Below are 13684 nucleotides of genomic sequence, written 5' to 3'. Positions count from 1 at the left end.
AGGTAAATAAGGAACAAAGGTAACTAAAAACAAAGGTATGTAAGGAACAAAAACGTGAAGACACGTACAGCAGTCAGTTGTTCTAGGCATTTGAGATCTCGTTCTAATGTCTCGGGAGGTGAATCAGTTTTCTCAGAAATGTTGACTATTTTCAGTGAGCAGCAAAAATTGTGCAGCCGGAGGGCCCTATGTTAAAGGAGGCTCCAGGGGTAAGGCGACAGAGGGCTTCAGGCACGCAGCTGCTGCTGCCACTGCTGCTCTGAGACGAGGTGGATGAGTCTTTGCTGCCGGATCAAGAAAAAGGTTGTCATAGCTTTTTACTTCTAGGCTCCAGAGAATTGGGTAAAAATTGGAAGCCTTTCTGTATGAGTGAGCAGAGAGGTTCATAGTTAGCTAAGGCCAGAGTGGGAAGTTGTTGGAGGGTTAATTTCAGTCACAGGATGTCTGCTTATGTTCGGGTTTCTGTTTCAATTCCCTAGGGCTGCCATAACACATGATCCGGGTGGGCGTGGTGGCTCATGCCTGTAATCCCAGCACTCTGGGAGGCCAAGGCGGGTGGATCACTTGAGGTCTGGAGTTTGAGACCAGCCTGGCCAACATGGTGAAACCCCGTCTTTACAAAAATACAAAACTTAGCAGAGTGTGGTGGTATGTGCCCGTAATCCCAGCTGCTCCTGAGCTTGAACCCGGGAGGCAGAGGTTTCAGTGAGCCGAGATCGCATCACTGCACTCCAGCCTGGGCAACAGAGCGAGACTTTGTCTCAAAAAACAAAACAAAACAAAACAGATAACCCCAAACTTGGTGACTTACAAAGGAGATTTACTCTCATAGTTCTGGAGGCCAGAAGTCTGAAATCAAGCTGTCAGTATAGCTGCATTCCCTCCAAAGTCTCTAGAGAGAAATCTTTCCTTGACTCTTCCAGCTTTTGTGGGCTGCGGGCTTTCCTTGGCTTGGGGCTACGGCCACATCCCTCTAATCAACCTGTCTTCATATGCCTGCCTTGTCTCTCTCTGTTTTGTAAAAAGACACTTGTCATTGATTTAGGGCCCACCCAGATAATCCAGGATGAGCTCAGCTTGAAATCCTTAATTACATTTGCAAAAATCGTTCTTCCAAAGAAAATATTCATAGATTCTGACACATGGACATATCTTCTTGGCAGCCAGCCTTCAATCTATTACTGTTCCCAAAAATGGGAATTCTGGCATAGATGACTTAAAGTTATAGAATTGTGGTGATTACATAGAAGTTAGGGGTTGACTTTCTGCAATAGTGTCAGGACTGGGCAGTTCTGAATGGCAAATCCTTGTGAGGGATGGACTTCCTGGGATAGTCCATATCCTAAGAAATGTACCTGGTTCTGCCAAAATTATACTTCACAGGGTATAGACACCTTTTCACCTATATTGGGATTATGGAGATCCGAGTAAGTAGCCCAGCTAATGGAAGGCATGGATTCTGACCCCATGTCATGAACAACTCCTCTTGTACCTCCTTGTGCCTCCGTGTGCCCCACCAGATGCTACTTTGTTTGCAGCCAACATGCCCAGTCCTGTTTATCTGAGACTAACACCTCGTACACATTATAAGTGGTATTGGGGCCTGTGTGTACAGAGACGTCAGTTCTCGGAATTGTTGCAGCCGGAAGGTGCCTCGTGGCTGCGGGCCAGCATGGCTGGTCTGGGCTGTAAAGCAGAGCTAAGTTCTGCGTTCCAGTGCTGCAACTCGAGGGGCTGAATGTTCCAGAAAGTTTCCTAATGCCCCCACTCCTGGGTCTACCCTTTCCATGAGCTGTGTATTGGGTCATGCCAAGACACATCCCTCTTTTGATCCTAACAGAGCCAAGCAATGGTTTGCAGGGCTAAGAGGTCGGGCTCCCTGAAAGCAAAACTGGGTGGTGATGGGTCAGTAGGGGGCCTGAGACAGGTGACAGTTGAATTAAAACTATTTTGGGAGAATCCCAAAGGGAGGAAAACATGTGCCAAGTAATTTTCTTGGTTGTGCACCCATCACCCACTGCAAAATGCAGATGTTTGCTTTATCTTAAGATGCAATGAAATTATTTACACACTAAGTGCTTCTCAGGATATACATCCCCTTTCTTGCTTAAGAGAAACTGAAACTTAAGAATTAGAGAAAAAAGATGTCCTGTAATTAGACTTCCAGGCATGGGCAGGCAATCTCTGTGTGGTTCCTAGTATGCCCTCAAATGAGAGAGAATGTTTATGAAGCTCCTACTATGCCGTAAGCCATTTATTAGAATGTTTTATCTAATTGTTACATAACCCGTTTGCTAAAAGTGTCTGCATTTTTGTTTTATCCAAAGTCACAGTTAATATGTAAAATATATGGCATCTCCCCATGAAATGTGTACCCATAAAACAAAGGAATTGTCAAAGGTGTGTCAAGGTATGGATGGGCAATTGGATTCCTTCATTCGTCTTCTTCACTATAACCCACGTGTTTGATCTGAGTGTGTTTGATTAGTGACTCTGAGATTAGCAGAGAGCCACCATCTCATCATGACTCTGCTTTACTCAAGCAGATCTGGCCGAACTGCCTGTGCCCTGCCACCCTGAGTCCACTTTCTCTATCAAAGTCAATAGCTGGGCACCTGCTGGGTGTGGTTCCCTTTATGCCCCAACCAATCTTTCTTTCTTTCCAAAGAGTATTTGAAACTTCACTTTACAGACATAGAGCTATTCAGGTTTTCCATTTCTTCTTCAGTGAGCTTAGTGTTTTTCTAAATATTAATAAATGTGTACATTTTATGTAAGTTGTTAATTCCAATGATATGAGGTTGTTAGTAAAATGCTCTTATCTTATTTTTTTTTTAAGACAGTCTTACTCTGTTGCCCAGGCTGGAGTGCAGTGGCATGATCTCGGTTCACTGCAATCTCCACCTGGGTTCAAGCGATTCTCCTGCCTCAGCCTCCAGAGTAGCTGGGATTACAGGTGTCTGCCACCATGTCTGGCTAGTTTTTATATTTCTAGTAGAGATGGGGTTTCACCCTGTTGGCCAGCTGGGCTTGAACTCCTGACCTCAGGTGGTCCACCTGCCTCGGCTTCCCAAAGAGCTGGGATTTTAGGTGTGAGCCACTGTGCCCAACCCCTTATTATCTTCTTATTAATCATAATGATGCTACTTCTCATTCCTGACATTGGTAATCTGTGTCTTTCATTTTTTTTTTCTTTTTCTGATCTCTCTGGCTAGAGGTTTAGCACTTTTTGTTTTGTTTTGTTTTTCCTCAAGGAACCGGCTTTTGGCTTCATTGATTTTTTTTTTACCTTTATTGCTCTCTTCTGATTATACTAATTTTTGTTCTGATCTTTATTTCCTTTCATCTGCTCATTTGGGGTTTCATTTGCTCTTATTCTAGTTTCTTACCATGGAAGCTGAGGTCATTGTTTGAGACAGTTCTTTTCTAGTGTAAGCATTACGTAGTATACATTTCCCTCTAAGTACCGCTTTAGTGCCATCCCACAAACATTGATATGTTGTGTTTTCAGTTTCATTCAGTTCAAAATACTTTTGAATTTAACTTTCAATATCTTTAAAATTTTTTTTATTTTTTGTTGTTTTTTTCTTAACTTTTGATATCTTTTTGACTAAGGGTGTTTGAAAGTGTATTTTGTTGGTTTCCAACTACTTGGGGATTTTCTAGCCATCTTACTATTGATTTCTAACTTAATTCCAGTGTGGTCGGAGAACATACTTTGTGTGACTCAACTCCTTAGTTTTAAAAGCTGGGAGAGATATTAAAGCATGTTTTTACGCAATGGTAATCTCAGAGAGGTGAATTTGGTGAAGGAAAGAAAGGGAATAATTACAAGAACAAAATGCTTGGGAGGGCAATAATGGACGAACCAGGACTCCGGTGGGGGTGCTGCCTGGGAAGCAGTGTGCCTCTTCTTGTAACGGAAAGGGGGGCAGGGTGTGCTGTCTGGTTGCAGGTATGTTGAACGACTCTCCTCAGGGGCATCTATTTCTTTTTTAGGGAACAGATTTGAGGACATCCTCCAGCACGATCAGTCTAGTTGATATGCGGAAAGAATAATCATCTTACAGAGGAGGAGAGTGAATTTACTAGGGGAAAAGACAACACTGGCTAGGAGAATTGCTTGTCTGTTTGGGATTGGGGTGGGAACATAAAAGAGTACAGTCAGCCTCTTGTTTCCTTTCTCCCCAGCATCATCATCTGTTAAGAGCTGCTATAACAGGCTGGCATGGTTATTAAGCATGGGGATGGGTGTTTTGCCAGACTCACACAACAGAGTGAAGGGTGTTTGCAAGGCAAGACTCGTAGCATCGAACTATGGCCCTGTTCATTCTTTGAGATATTTTGCATCTCTTTCTAAATTGTAGGTAACAGAGGTGCAAGTGCTGTCCTGTCTACTGGTGACTGAGTTGACGTCCTCCTCCCTGTAAAAACACCAGTTTTGTCGTCATTTGCAATTCAGCTCAACATTTGTTGATTCCATATAATCTGTGCCCTTTTAGCTTTTCCTTTGAACCAGTTATAACATTTCCCTGGTTCCCTTATGAGTAAAATACATTTTTTTGAATATTATTTTTACATCTGTATGACAGTCATGATTTTACCTTTTTCTGAAAATTGTATTTTAGCACCATGTACCTATCACCTGGTATAAGAAAGAAATCCTTAGCAATAAAGATGGAACCACGTATGTCCTCCTCCCCTCACCCCCAGAGGTAAGCAGGTACTTGAATTTGGAACAATGCTTTCTCTAAATCTCTTAAAGAAGTTAGGTGTTATTTTTAAGGTATTAAGGGAAAAATATCTTTGCAATACAGGTACAAATTTCTAAACTAGCACTTGAGAATGCCAGTTTTGCTGCAGACGTGGTTGTTTTCTGGTGTCTGTGTACAAAAACTAGGAAGAAATGAACAGCCCTACTGAAAGGTGAAACTTGTTAAAGTAAACCTCACTTTTAACCTAAGGGACTAGGCTGGGTGCAGTGGCTCATGTCTGTAATCCCAGTACTTTCGGAGGCCAAGGCGGGTGGATCACTTGAGGCCAGAAGTTCGAGATCAGCTTGGCCAACATGGCGAAACCCTGTCTCTACTAAAAATACAAAAGTCAGCCAGGCGTGGTGGCGGGTGCCTATAATCCCAGCTACTCAGGAGGCTGAGGCAGGAGAATCACTTGAACCCAGGAGGCAGAGGTTGCACTGAACCGAGATTGAGACTCTGTCTCAATAAATAAACAAACAAACAAATAAATAAATAAATAAAATAAGGGACTCTTCCGAAGCAGTTTGGAGAATTAAAAAATAAATAGATAAAAATAAAATAAGGGGCCTCTCCTTCTTTTCACGGGTGATCGCTTTTTGTTTCTGTAAGCCTTAATTCTCACTGGTGAAGTGTGAGAGATCACAACACTGTGATTCTGTGGAAGAAACAGAATGGCGTGGGCATTTACTGGGTGTCAGACAGTAAACACACACTTCTCATTACCAGCAGGGACAGCGTCAGGCCCATTTACAGGAACTAATGACAGCAGGGGCTGTTCTCAACACTATATTTTTTTTTTTTTTTTTTTTTGAGATGAAGTCTCACTCTGTCACCCAGGCTGGAGTGCAGTAGTGCAATCTTGGCTCACTGCAACCTCCACCCCCTGGGTTCAAGCGATTCTCCTGCCTCAGCCTCCTGAGTAGCTGGGATTACAGGCGCCCACCATCACACCCGGCTAATTTGTTCTCAACACTTTATCTCAATACATATAATCCTATGACTGTCATCCCAATTTGACAGTTGAGGAAACAGAGACAAAGCCAGATACAGTATTCTGCCTGAGGTCAGGAATTCAGTGGGCAGAGCTAGAAGTTTCCACTGCCAACCCCCAGGTTTTGAAAGCTTTCAACAAACAGAAAAGTTTTTTTTTTGCCTTACCTGTTCATCAGTCTGTGTATACTTTGCTGAAACACATGTTGTACACCTGGGGCATATGTTGTACACCTCATGACACTTCATCCCTACATAAATAACACATTCCTATGGAGATCTGATAGGTCCCTCATCAGCTCGGTGTTTCACACAAGTGCACACTCACGTTTCACACACAGCAACTGGTTGTTTTTCCCCAATGACTTTGGCTTTTTAAAGAGACCAGGTCAGCTGCCTTTGCCTTTGTGGTACTGTTCGTTTTCCTAGAGGCTGGGAAGGGCCAGAGCCAGCTATGCTCACAGGCTTACATGCTGTCAGCTTTTGTTACATAATGTGGATTTGGGGAGTTCCAATGCATTGTTTGACCTACAACATTGAAAATATTGACTAACTGGCTCTTTCTTTACTTTCTGGGTTTGCTCACCCCCAAGCTGTACTGTCCCTTCCCTTGACCTTTTAGGTTGATTGTACTTGAGACAAAGCTTATTTAGCATCTAAACAATCTGTACAAATGGACACTTATAAAGAACCATTTATTCATCTGTTGATTTTCATTCATTATTTTCATCAATTACAATTTTTCCTCTCCTGCATCAGAGGAAATCACAAAAGACCTGACAGATTTAGGTAGTCAACTGAGTGCGTAGGTTGCTCAATTAGTAGTACATTAGTGAGTGCTAATTGATGAGATCATTTTTTTTTCTTATATAAGGATATTTATGACATTGTAAATGCCCTTTGGACCAACTCAGGACACGGTACAAAATGGGGCCCATGGATGGAGCTGTGAGCCCAGCTCACCACTGTTCAACTCTCTTCTCTGAAACAAATTGTCCATGGGGACCCTCAGCATCTGGGGGCAAAAGGGCCAAGTACACAGGGGTCTCTGCACCTTCTTCTGGGCTCTTGGTGGCCTTGGGTCCCGCCATGTCGGTTCTCACCCACCCTGGGCAGCAGGCATTCAGGAGGATCTTGTCCCCTTTCCTCTGCTCACTCAGTTTCCTGGCGTGGATCCTGGACAGAACGGTGACGCCAATCTTCGTCACCCCGTACGCGCTGCTGGGCCAGCCCTCCTTCTGGTGCACTCCCTTCTTTGTATCCTCCACAAACTTGTTCATGAGCCCCACCAGCTCCTCCTCAGTGATGGTCTCACTGCGGAACTTCTGCTGCAGCTCTGGGCTGCAGCTTTTAAGGGCTCTGACGCTCATGATGCTAGATACGTTCACCACTCTCCCTAAGATACACCACAAAGCATTATGTAGAAAGGTGTGCAACAATCCCATAGAGAGGTGAATGCCAAATTTGCAGGGATTTTGGAGCAGAAAATTTTCATATGAGAGACAGTTACTGGTATGAGTTCTAAGAAGAATACGCATAGAAAGTGTGGTGGTAGTTGCATGAAGAAGTTTATTCCTGCCTTCGAATTTTGGCTGAGTAGAGTCAGGTGAGATTTGGAAGAGCTGCCCTTTGAGGTCCTGGTGAACCAGAGCCTTAGAAGTAGCACAGCTTAACAGGACGACAGGACAGGGAAACAGGATAAAAGCTGAGAGTAAGCTGTACATGCAAGTACCCAACTCGAAGCCACACATTTAAATTTTTCTAAAAGTGGCTGCTTAATTGCTGTGTTATTTAATGGGTGGGTTCATCTCCTGTCCCATTACTTAGGGTAACTATCACAGCAGTTTACAACCAAAGACATGTGATAGTCATGTCCAGCACCTTCAGCACGTTGAAGGGGAGTTAAAATGGGCCCAGAGTTAAGCAGCGGCAGATTATCGACATCTCTGTGAACCATGCTAAGGGCTTGGACTTTCCTCCTGAAGGATTTTGGGAGAGGCATGACCATGCAGACAGTACGCAGGATGCTGGGAAAGGAAAAGACTCAAGACCAGAGGTGCCTTGTGAGGGTTTGCAATTGTCCAGAGGGACAGGTGAGGGCCTGCTGTAGAGCTGCAATGAGACGGATTCAGGAGGAACTCAGTGGGCACAACTCCTAGGACCTAGTAAATGATTATGAGGGGTGGGGCATGGTGACCTGCAGGATCCTGGTGGGTGGGTGGTGGGGTCTGTGTCCCAGACGACTTAGGGAAAAGGATAGGGATCCTCTGGAAATATCTTAGATTGTGGGGAAAGGCATCAGGAAGAGATGGAAAGGCAGCAAGACAACCATGTGGTTGGGAGCTTAAGGAGTGTTTCAGACAGGTGACAGGTATTAGAAGGGCCTAATGAACTGGTGGTAGTAAAGCCTCCACCAGCCTGAATAAGATCTCTCTGAAAGAGCAGAGAAAGGGTACAGGATGGACTCCCACGCGGAGAGGAATGGAGCAAATAAAGAGCATCTCTCAGGAGACGTTTGAGCTAAGACCTGAAGGATGAGAGAGTCAGCCAGGTGTGCAAAGACCAGTGGGACAGGGAGGACGAATGGCCATGGGAGTGGGAGAAGTGAGGACAAAGTCCTGAGGCAAAATGGCACATATCAGCTGGCAGGAGACAAAGCACAGAGGCCAGTGCACGTGCAGCATGGAGAGGAAGCAGGAGCCTGCAGGAGAGATCCCAGGCAAGCAGGGGCCAAATCAAGCCCCAAAGAGAAGGTGCGCTGTTTCCCATCAGACTCACCTTGGGGTTTTATTAGAGGGAGTAATTCTGTGCACACATCTCGGGTACCAAAGAAATTTGTTTTCATCGTCACTTCAGCTTGAATATGAAAGGGTGTGGGATCAGCAACTTTTAGGAGAGAAAGAGAACATAGTTAATACAATGTACCCATGGGGTAAAATTCTATACAATGATACTAAAAAAAACAAAAAAACAAAAAAAAAACTTAGTGCCTTCTGCCTAAAGTCTGTATCTGGTTACAGTATTGTGCCAATGTCAATCTCCTGGTTTGATCACGTTCTAGTATTTTTGTAAGATGGCACCATTGGGGGAAGGAGGATGAAGGGTGCACACACTGGATCTTGGCATAACCATTTTTTCTTTTTGCAATTTGTCGTTTATTTTAAAAGCAGTTCAAAATTCATCCAGTTGCCTTAAAGCTCAATTCAGAAAAACTGCAGAAAACCTGAAAAAGATCCCCAAGAGTCCCAGCCAGGGAAACACAAAGTTCCCTTTGGCTGGAAAACTCTCACTTTCTCCAAGGTTTCTGCACTCCCTGCATCTCCTAGCTCCTCCCTCTCCTCCCTAGGGAGGTGTTATGGACCCCGCAGACGCCAGGAGCCCCAGTGCATCGGTTCTTCTTCGGGGAGGCCACGTCCCCTCCCCATACCCTTGAAGGCGATGCCCGCGTTGTTGACTAGCACGTCCAGGCCCCCGTACTCCTTGCGCAGGAAGTCGCGCAAGGCGCGGATGCTCTGCAGATCGTCGATGTCCAGCTGGTGGAAGCGCGGGCTCAGGCCCTCCGCCTGCAGCTGCTGTACGGCCGCCTGGCCCCGCGTCACGTCCCGCGCCGTGAGCACCACGTCCCCCGAGAACAGCCGGCACAGGTCGCGCACGATGGCCAAGCCGATGCCCTTGTTGCCTCCAGTCACCAGCGCTACATGGATGCCGGACGACATGGCTGAACGGGGCGCGCGGGACACCTGCGTGGAGAACAGACCTGGCTCAGGCCCTGGAGCCCCGCAGCGTGTTCCAGAGACTGCTCGAGACTGGCGGTCGTGGGCGCGCACCCGTAGGTTACACGCCCGGCCGCTGAGCGCGCAGGCGCAGGCCCCGCCCTAGCGGGGCGGGGCTGAACCATCCCTACCCCTCCCCACCGGAACCTCGCCGGGGTGCGGAGCAGGCGGAGAGCCAGCTAGCCTGACTTTGCAGAACCCGCAGGCCGAAGACCGAGGCTGGTCTCTAGCTACTGGCTGTTGGCTGCCCACGTGGCAGTGAAGAACCATTCCTAGTGGCCATGTGCCTAGATCTGAACTCACTGCTTGTCCTTGGTTCTCTGAGGGGTTTTCTTCATATTCTCCCAGCTGTTCAATCATTCCTAGTTGTGTTTGAAGAAATAGTACATTTGCATGGTTTTTTTTTCTTTTTTTCCTGGTGTTCTAAAAAAAAAAAAAAATACTGCAGGAACTGCAGTCTTTGGAGCTAGAGTTGCAGAAGAAACTGGAAGGAAATAACAGGGCATCAAGTTTTTGTTGATTTTCCCCCTAAGTATATGAAAACAAAGCTACTGACTTAGCCAGATTTTCCAATAATGGTGGGAAACATTCACTAAATCTTTATAAGGTTACTTCTCTGGGCATTTGCAGGGCCATCAGTTTACCTGTGCATAGGTGTAGGAGGTTTCACAGCCCTATTTTACACGGACAATAACACTCTAGGATGTACCTTTTAATCCCCATCTTAAAATGAAGAAACAGGGATCCATCCTCAGAGTTTATAACTTAGTTCAGTGGTGGGAAATTGTTAGAGAAAGGCCAGGAGTTTGGTCTAGGTCTGGTGGTTCACAGCACAGAAAGCCAGTCACTGAGACCCCATTATTGTCAGGGAAGAAGGCATTACTTGGGTGCTACAGCCTGGCGGGGGGGGAGATCAGTCTCAAATCCATCTTCTCAACTGATTAAAATTAGGATATAGCAGGGAAGAAATGTAACTGCATGTGGGAAAATAGCAGGAGTTAGGGAGAGATGAGGAGGAGTGGGTCAACAGGCATCAGGCAATTGTTGCAGGTGAGGGGTCTGGTGTCTGATTTTCCAGATGCGGTGATCTGATAAGTTTCAGTTCCTTGGTGCTATCTGGGAGGACTGATGGCTAGTTCCCTGAGAAAGGAACTCAGATAAGACAAATGTAAATTTCTCAAGTTATTAGACTGGGAGGGTCAATTTGTTTATTCAAAGGAGACCAGGCCTGGCGCGGTGGCTCACGCCTGTAATCTCAGCACTTTGGGAGGCTGAGGTGGGTGGATCATGAGGTCAGGAGTTCAAGACCAGCCTGGCCAAGATGGTGAAACCCCGTCTCTACTAAAAAAAAAAAAAAAAAAAAAATACAAAAGTTAGCTGGGTGTGGTGGCAGGCGCCTGTAATCCCAGCTACTTGGGAGGCTGAAGCAGAGAATTGCTTGCTTGAACCCCAGAGGCGGAGGTTGCAGTGAGCCGAGATCATGCCACTGCACTCCAGCCTGGGCAACAGAGTGACTCCCTCTCAAAAAAAAAAAAAAAAAAGGAAAAAAAAAAGAGACCATAAACATCCGTCCTATGGGACAATTGCGTGGTTTCAAAGTGAGTGTTCCTCCTTCCTACTTACAAGGGAATTGGGAATAAGGTCAAGTTTCATTTCTGTGCTGTCCCATAGGTTGCACTATCACAGGTGGCCATTTAAACATAAATTCAAATTAAGCAAAATTTGTAATTCAGTTTTTTAGTTGCACTAGCCACATCTCCAGTGCTCAATATGTGCATGTGTTAGTGGTCACTGTATTGGGCAGTACAGATTTAGGATATTTCCATCCTTGGAGAAAGGTCTGTTGAATACCACTGCTTTAAATAGATTGCAATTACATTGCAATTTCAAGGTAGGTTTCCAATCAGTTGCTTTAAAACAAGTTAATAATCAAGGAAAGACCCTTGCTTTTTTTCAACTGAAATTTTTGTCACGCTAATTATAGAGTCACATGCAGTTGTAAGAAATAATACAGAGATTCCTTAGCCTTTACTCAGTTTCACTCAATAGTAACATATTGCAAAAGTATAGTACAACATCACAGTGAAGATATTGACAACAAAATAGTCCACCAATCATACTCAGATTTCCCCAGTTTGATGTGTACTTTGCGTATGTATTTAATCCTATATAATTTTATCAAATGTTGGTTTGTGTATCCACCACTATAGTTAAATGAAAATGTTTCTATTAGCACAAAGAGCCCTCCTGTTGCACTTTTATCCCCAAACATACCTCTCTATTACTCCCCAAACCAACTCTAATTCATGGCAACCACTAATCTGTTCACCATTTCTACAAGTTTGTTGTTTCAAAAATGTTACATAGATGGAGTCATACAGTTTGTAGTATTTTGTTTTTGTTTTTGTTTTTTTCCACTCAGGATAATTCAGAGCTCTGTTTTGGATTTTCTTTCCTATCCCAGTGTGTGCATGTTGGGTCTGTCATTGGCTGGATTCTCTCCACTGCACTAGCTACTGTCTTCTGTAGCTGGTGTGAGTTAGTGTTAGAGTGTGATGGATTAAATTTATTAAGAGGGCCAGTCAGCAATAGCACATGGTGTACAGGGAACTTTGGACAGGGTGAGGGTCCTGCTGTTTCAAAAGGCAAATCCTATGAGGACTATGAATCATGAGTTTGAGTCTGATTTATTTTTTTAGGACTGGAACCAACATAAGAATTGACAGGTACATTGGGCAGGATGCTCCGGAAAATATATAAAATATATATTAACAAGAATTTATACTGTATGATAAAGGTGGTTTAACAACTAGTGAGGGAAAGAATTATTCCAAAATTAGCACTGGGGAAAGGGCATAATGATTGGAAAGAAAAAAGATCCCTTACAACATACACTAAATAATTTCCGAAGAGAGAGAAACAGTGATTTATAAATGAATCCATAAAACAACTAAAAGAAAACAAAAGTAAAAGTTTTATTTTCAGTAGGGGAAAATGCTTTATTTTATAAGCATAAAAATAGGGGAAGAATCATAAATGTCTGATGGGTTTGACTATGGGAAACTTTTTGAAAATTTGTTTTTGAAAAGCATAATTTAAAGCCTGTGAATTAAGCTCTACTTGGATGGTTTTGTATTGTTGTCTCTCTTACATCTGGGTCTTGATTCTGGTGGTATGTGTGAGGAGCCTCCAATATGTAGCACCTTGTCTGGATTCTGAACAATTTAAGAAATAAAACAGAAATTTAAAGATGGAGTTTCCAGATCTCTGCTATTACTGCTATTGGCTAAATTGGAAGACATGCCTTAGTTGTGAGAATCAAAGGTCTGAGACTATATTGGCTGCTATATAGATAAAGAATTTTATCACATCAATTAACCTGTGGAATGAATTCATATCTTTACTACCCACTGTTTTTTTTTTTAATGGAACGCTTCATGAATTTGCATGTCATCCTTGCACAGGCACCATGCTAAATCTTGTCTGTATCATTCCGGTTTTAGTATATGTGCTGCCCAAACGAGCACTACTACCCACTAGTTTAAAGCAACTAAAGAACACAGTTCCCACAAAAAAGAATGGAATCATTTCCTTTGCAGCAACATGGATGCAGCTGAAGGCTACTGTGCAAACGCAGAAACAGAAAACCAAATAACGCATGTTCTCCCTTATAAGTGGGAGCTAAACATTTGAGTACACAGGGACACAAAAGATGGGAACAATAACACTGGGGATTCCAAAAGGGGGAGGGAGGGGGTAAGGGTTGAAAAACGAACTATTGGGTACTATGTTTTCTACTTGGGAGCATTAGATGCCCAAACCTCAGCATCAGGCAATACACTGATGTAACAAACCTGCACATGTACCCCTGAATCTAAAAACAAAAACAAAAACAAAAACAAAAAAGCCCAAAACACAGTTCCATGGTATATATTAAAATATGTTGGAAAATAATATTGTTAAATTATGAACTGTGAGGTTCTCCAGGTCATTCCTTTGAGTATTTACCCTCACTGATCTCTGCTTGACACTGGCTGTGTTCCTCTTGCATTTTATGCTTGTTTAGGATATTCAATAAGCCTTTCTACAGGGGTAGACCATGGACTTTGAGACCTGGAATCAATCTGTGGCTTAGGTGCTTAGTAGTTATTTAACTCAAGCAAT

General features: G+C 43.9%; 1 protein-coding gene and 1 non-coding gene across 3 annotated transcripts; both read right to left on the bottom strand.

Annotated features, from left to right (window-relative positions):
* Window positions 1-6425: 6425 nt before the first annotated feature.
* On the bottom strand, window positions 6426-9668 carry CBR1 (carbonyl reductase 1). Of its 2 annotated transcripts, none has more exons than XM_004062755.4 (3): window positions 9175-9668; window positions 8526-8633; window positions 6426-7143 (listed from the first exon to the last, which is right to left on the bottom strand). In XM_004062755.4, the coding sequence occupies exons 1-3, from the start codon at window positions 9461-9463 to the stop codon at window positions 6707-6709; spliced, it is 834 nt and encodes a 277-aa protein (XP_004062803.1). In that variant the 5' UTR covers window positions 9464-9668; the 3' UTR covers window positions 6426-6706. The 2 variants fall into 2 exon arrangements, with proteins under 2 accessions (XP_004062803.1, XP_018873341.2); XM_019017796.4 differs by lacking the exon at window positions 6426-7143 and adding an exon at window positions 7186-7774 and having other exon boundaries at window positions 9175-9614.
* Window positions 9669-12939: 3271 nt separating this feature from the next.
* LOC115931879 (U6 spliceosomal RNA) lies at window positions 12940-13047 on the bottom strand. The gene has a single exon (XR_004068306.1). It is a non-coding gene; the product is annotated as a U6 spliceosomal RNA (small nuclear RNA).
* Window positions 13048-13684: the final 637 nt, after the last annotated feature.

Source organism: Gorilla gorilla, chromosome 22 (genome assembly GCF_029281585.2).
Source record: "Gorilla gorilla gorilla isolate KB3781 chromosome 22, NHGRI_mGorGor1-v2.1_pri, whole genome shotgun sequence".
NCBI classification, from domain to species: Eukaryota; Metazoa; Chordata; class Mammalia; order Primates; family Hominidae; genus Gorilla; species Gorilla gorilla.
This window is presented reverse-complemented; position numbering and strand designations above follow the sequence as displayed.

What these genes read in the sequence shown, in the direction of transcription:
- CBR1 (XM_004062755.4), bottom strand. Translation starts at nt 9,463, where the DNA reads ATGTCGTCCGGCATCCATGTAGCGCTGGTGACTGGAGGCAACAAGGGC. An exon ending in CGCGGGCATCGCCTTCAAGG is followed by an intron (nt 8,634 to 9,174) that starts GTATGGGGAGGG and finishes CTCTCCTAAAAG; the next exon opens with TTGCTGATCCCACACCCTTT. An exon ending in CCCTCTAATAAAACCCCAAG is followed by an intron (nt 7,144 to 8,525) that starts GTGAGTCTGATG and finishes GGTGTATCTTAG; the next exon opens with GGAGAGTGGTGAACGTATCT.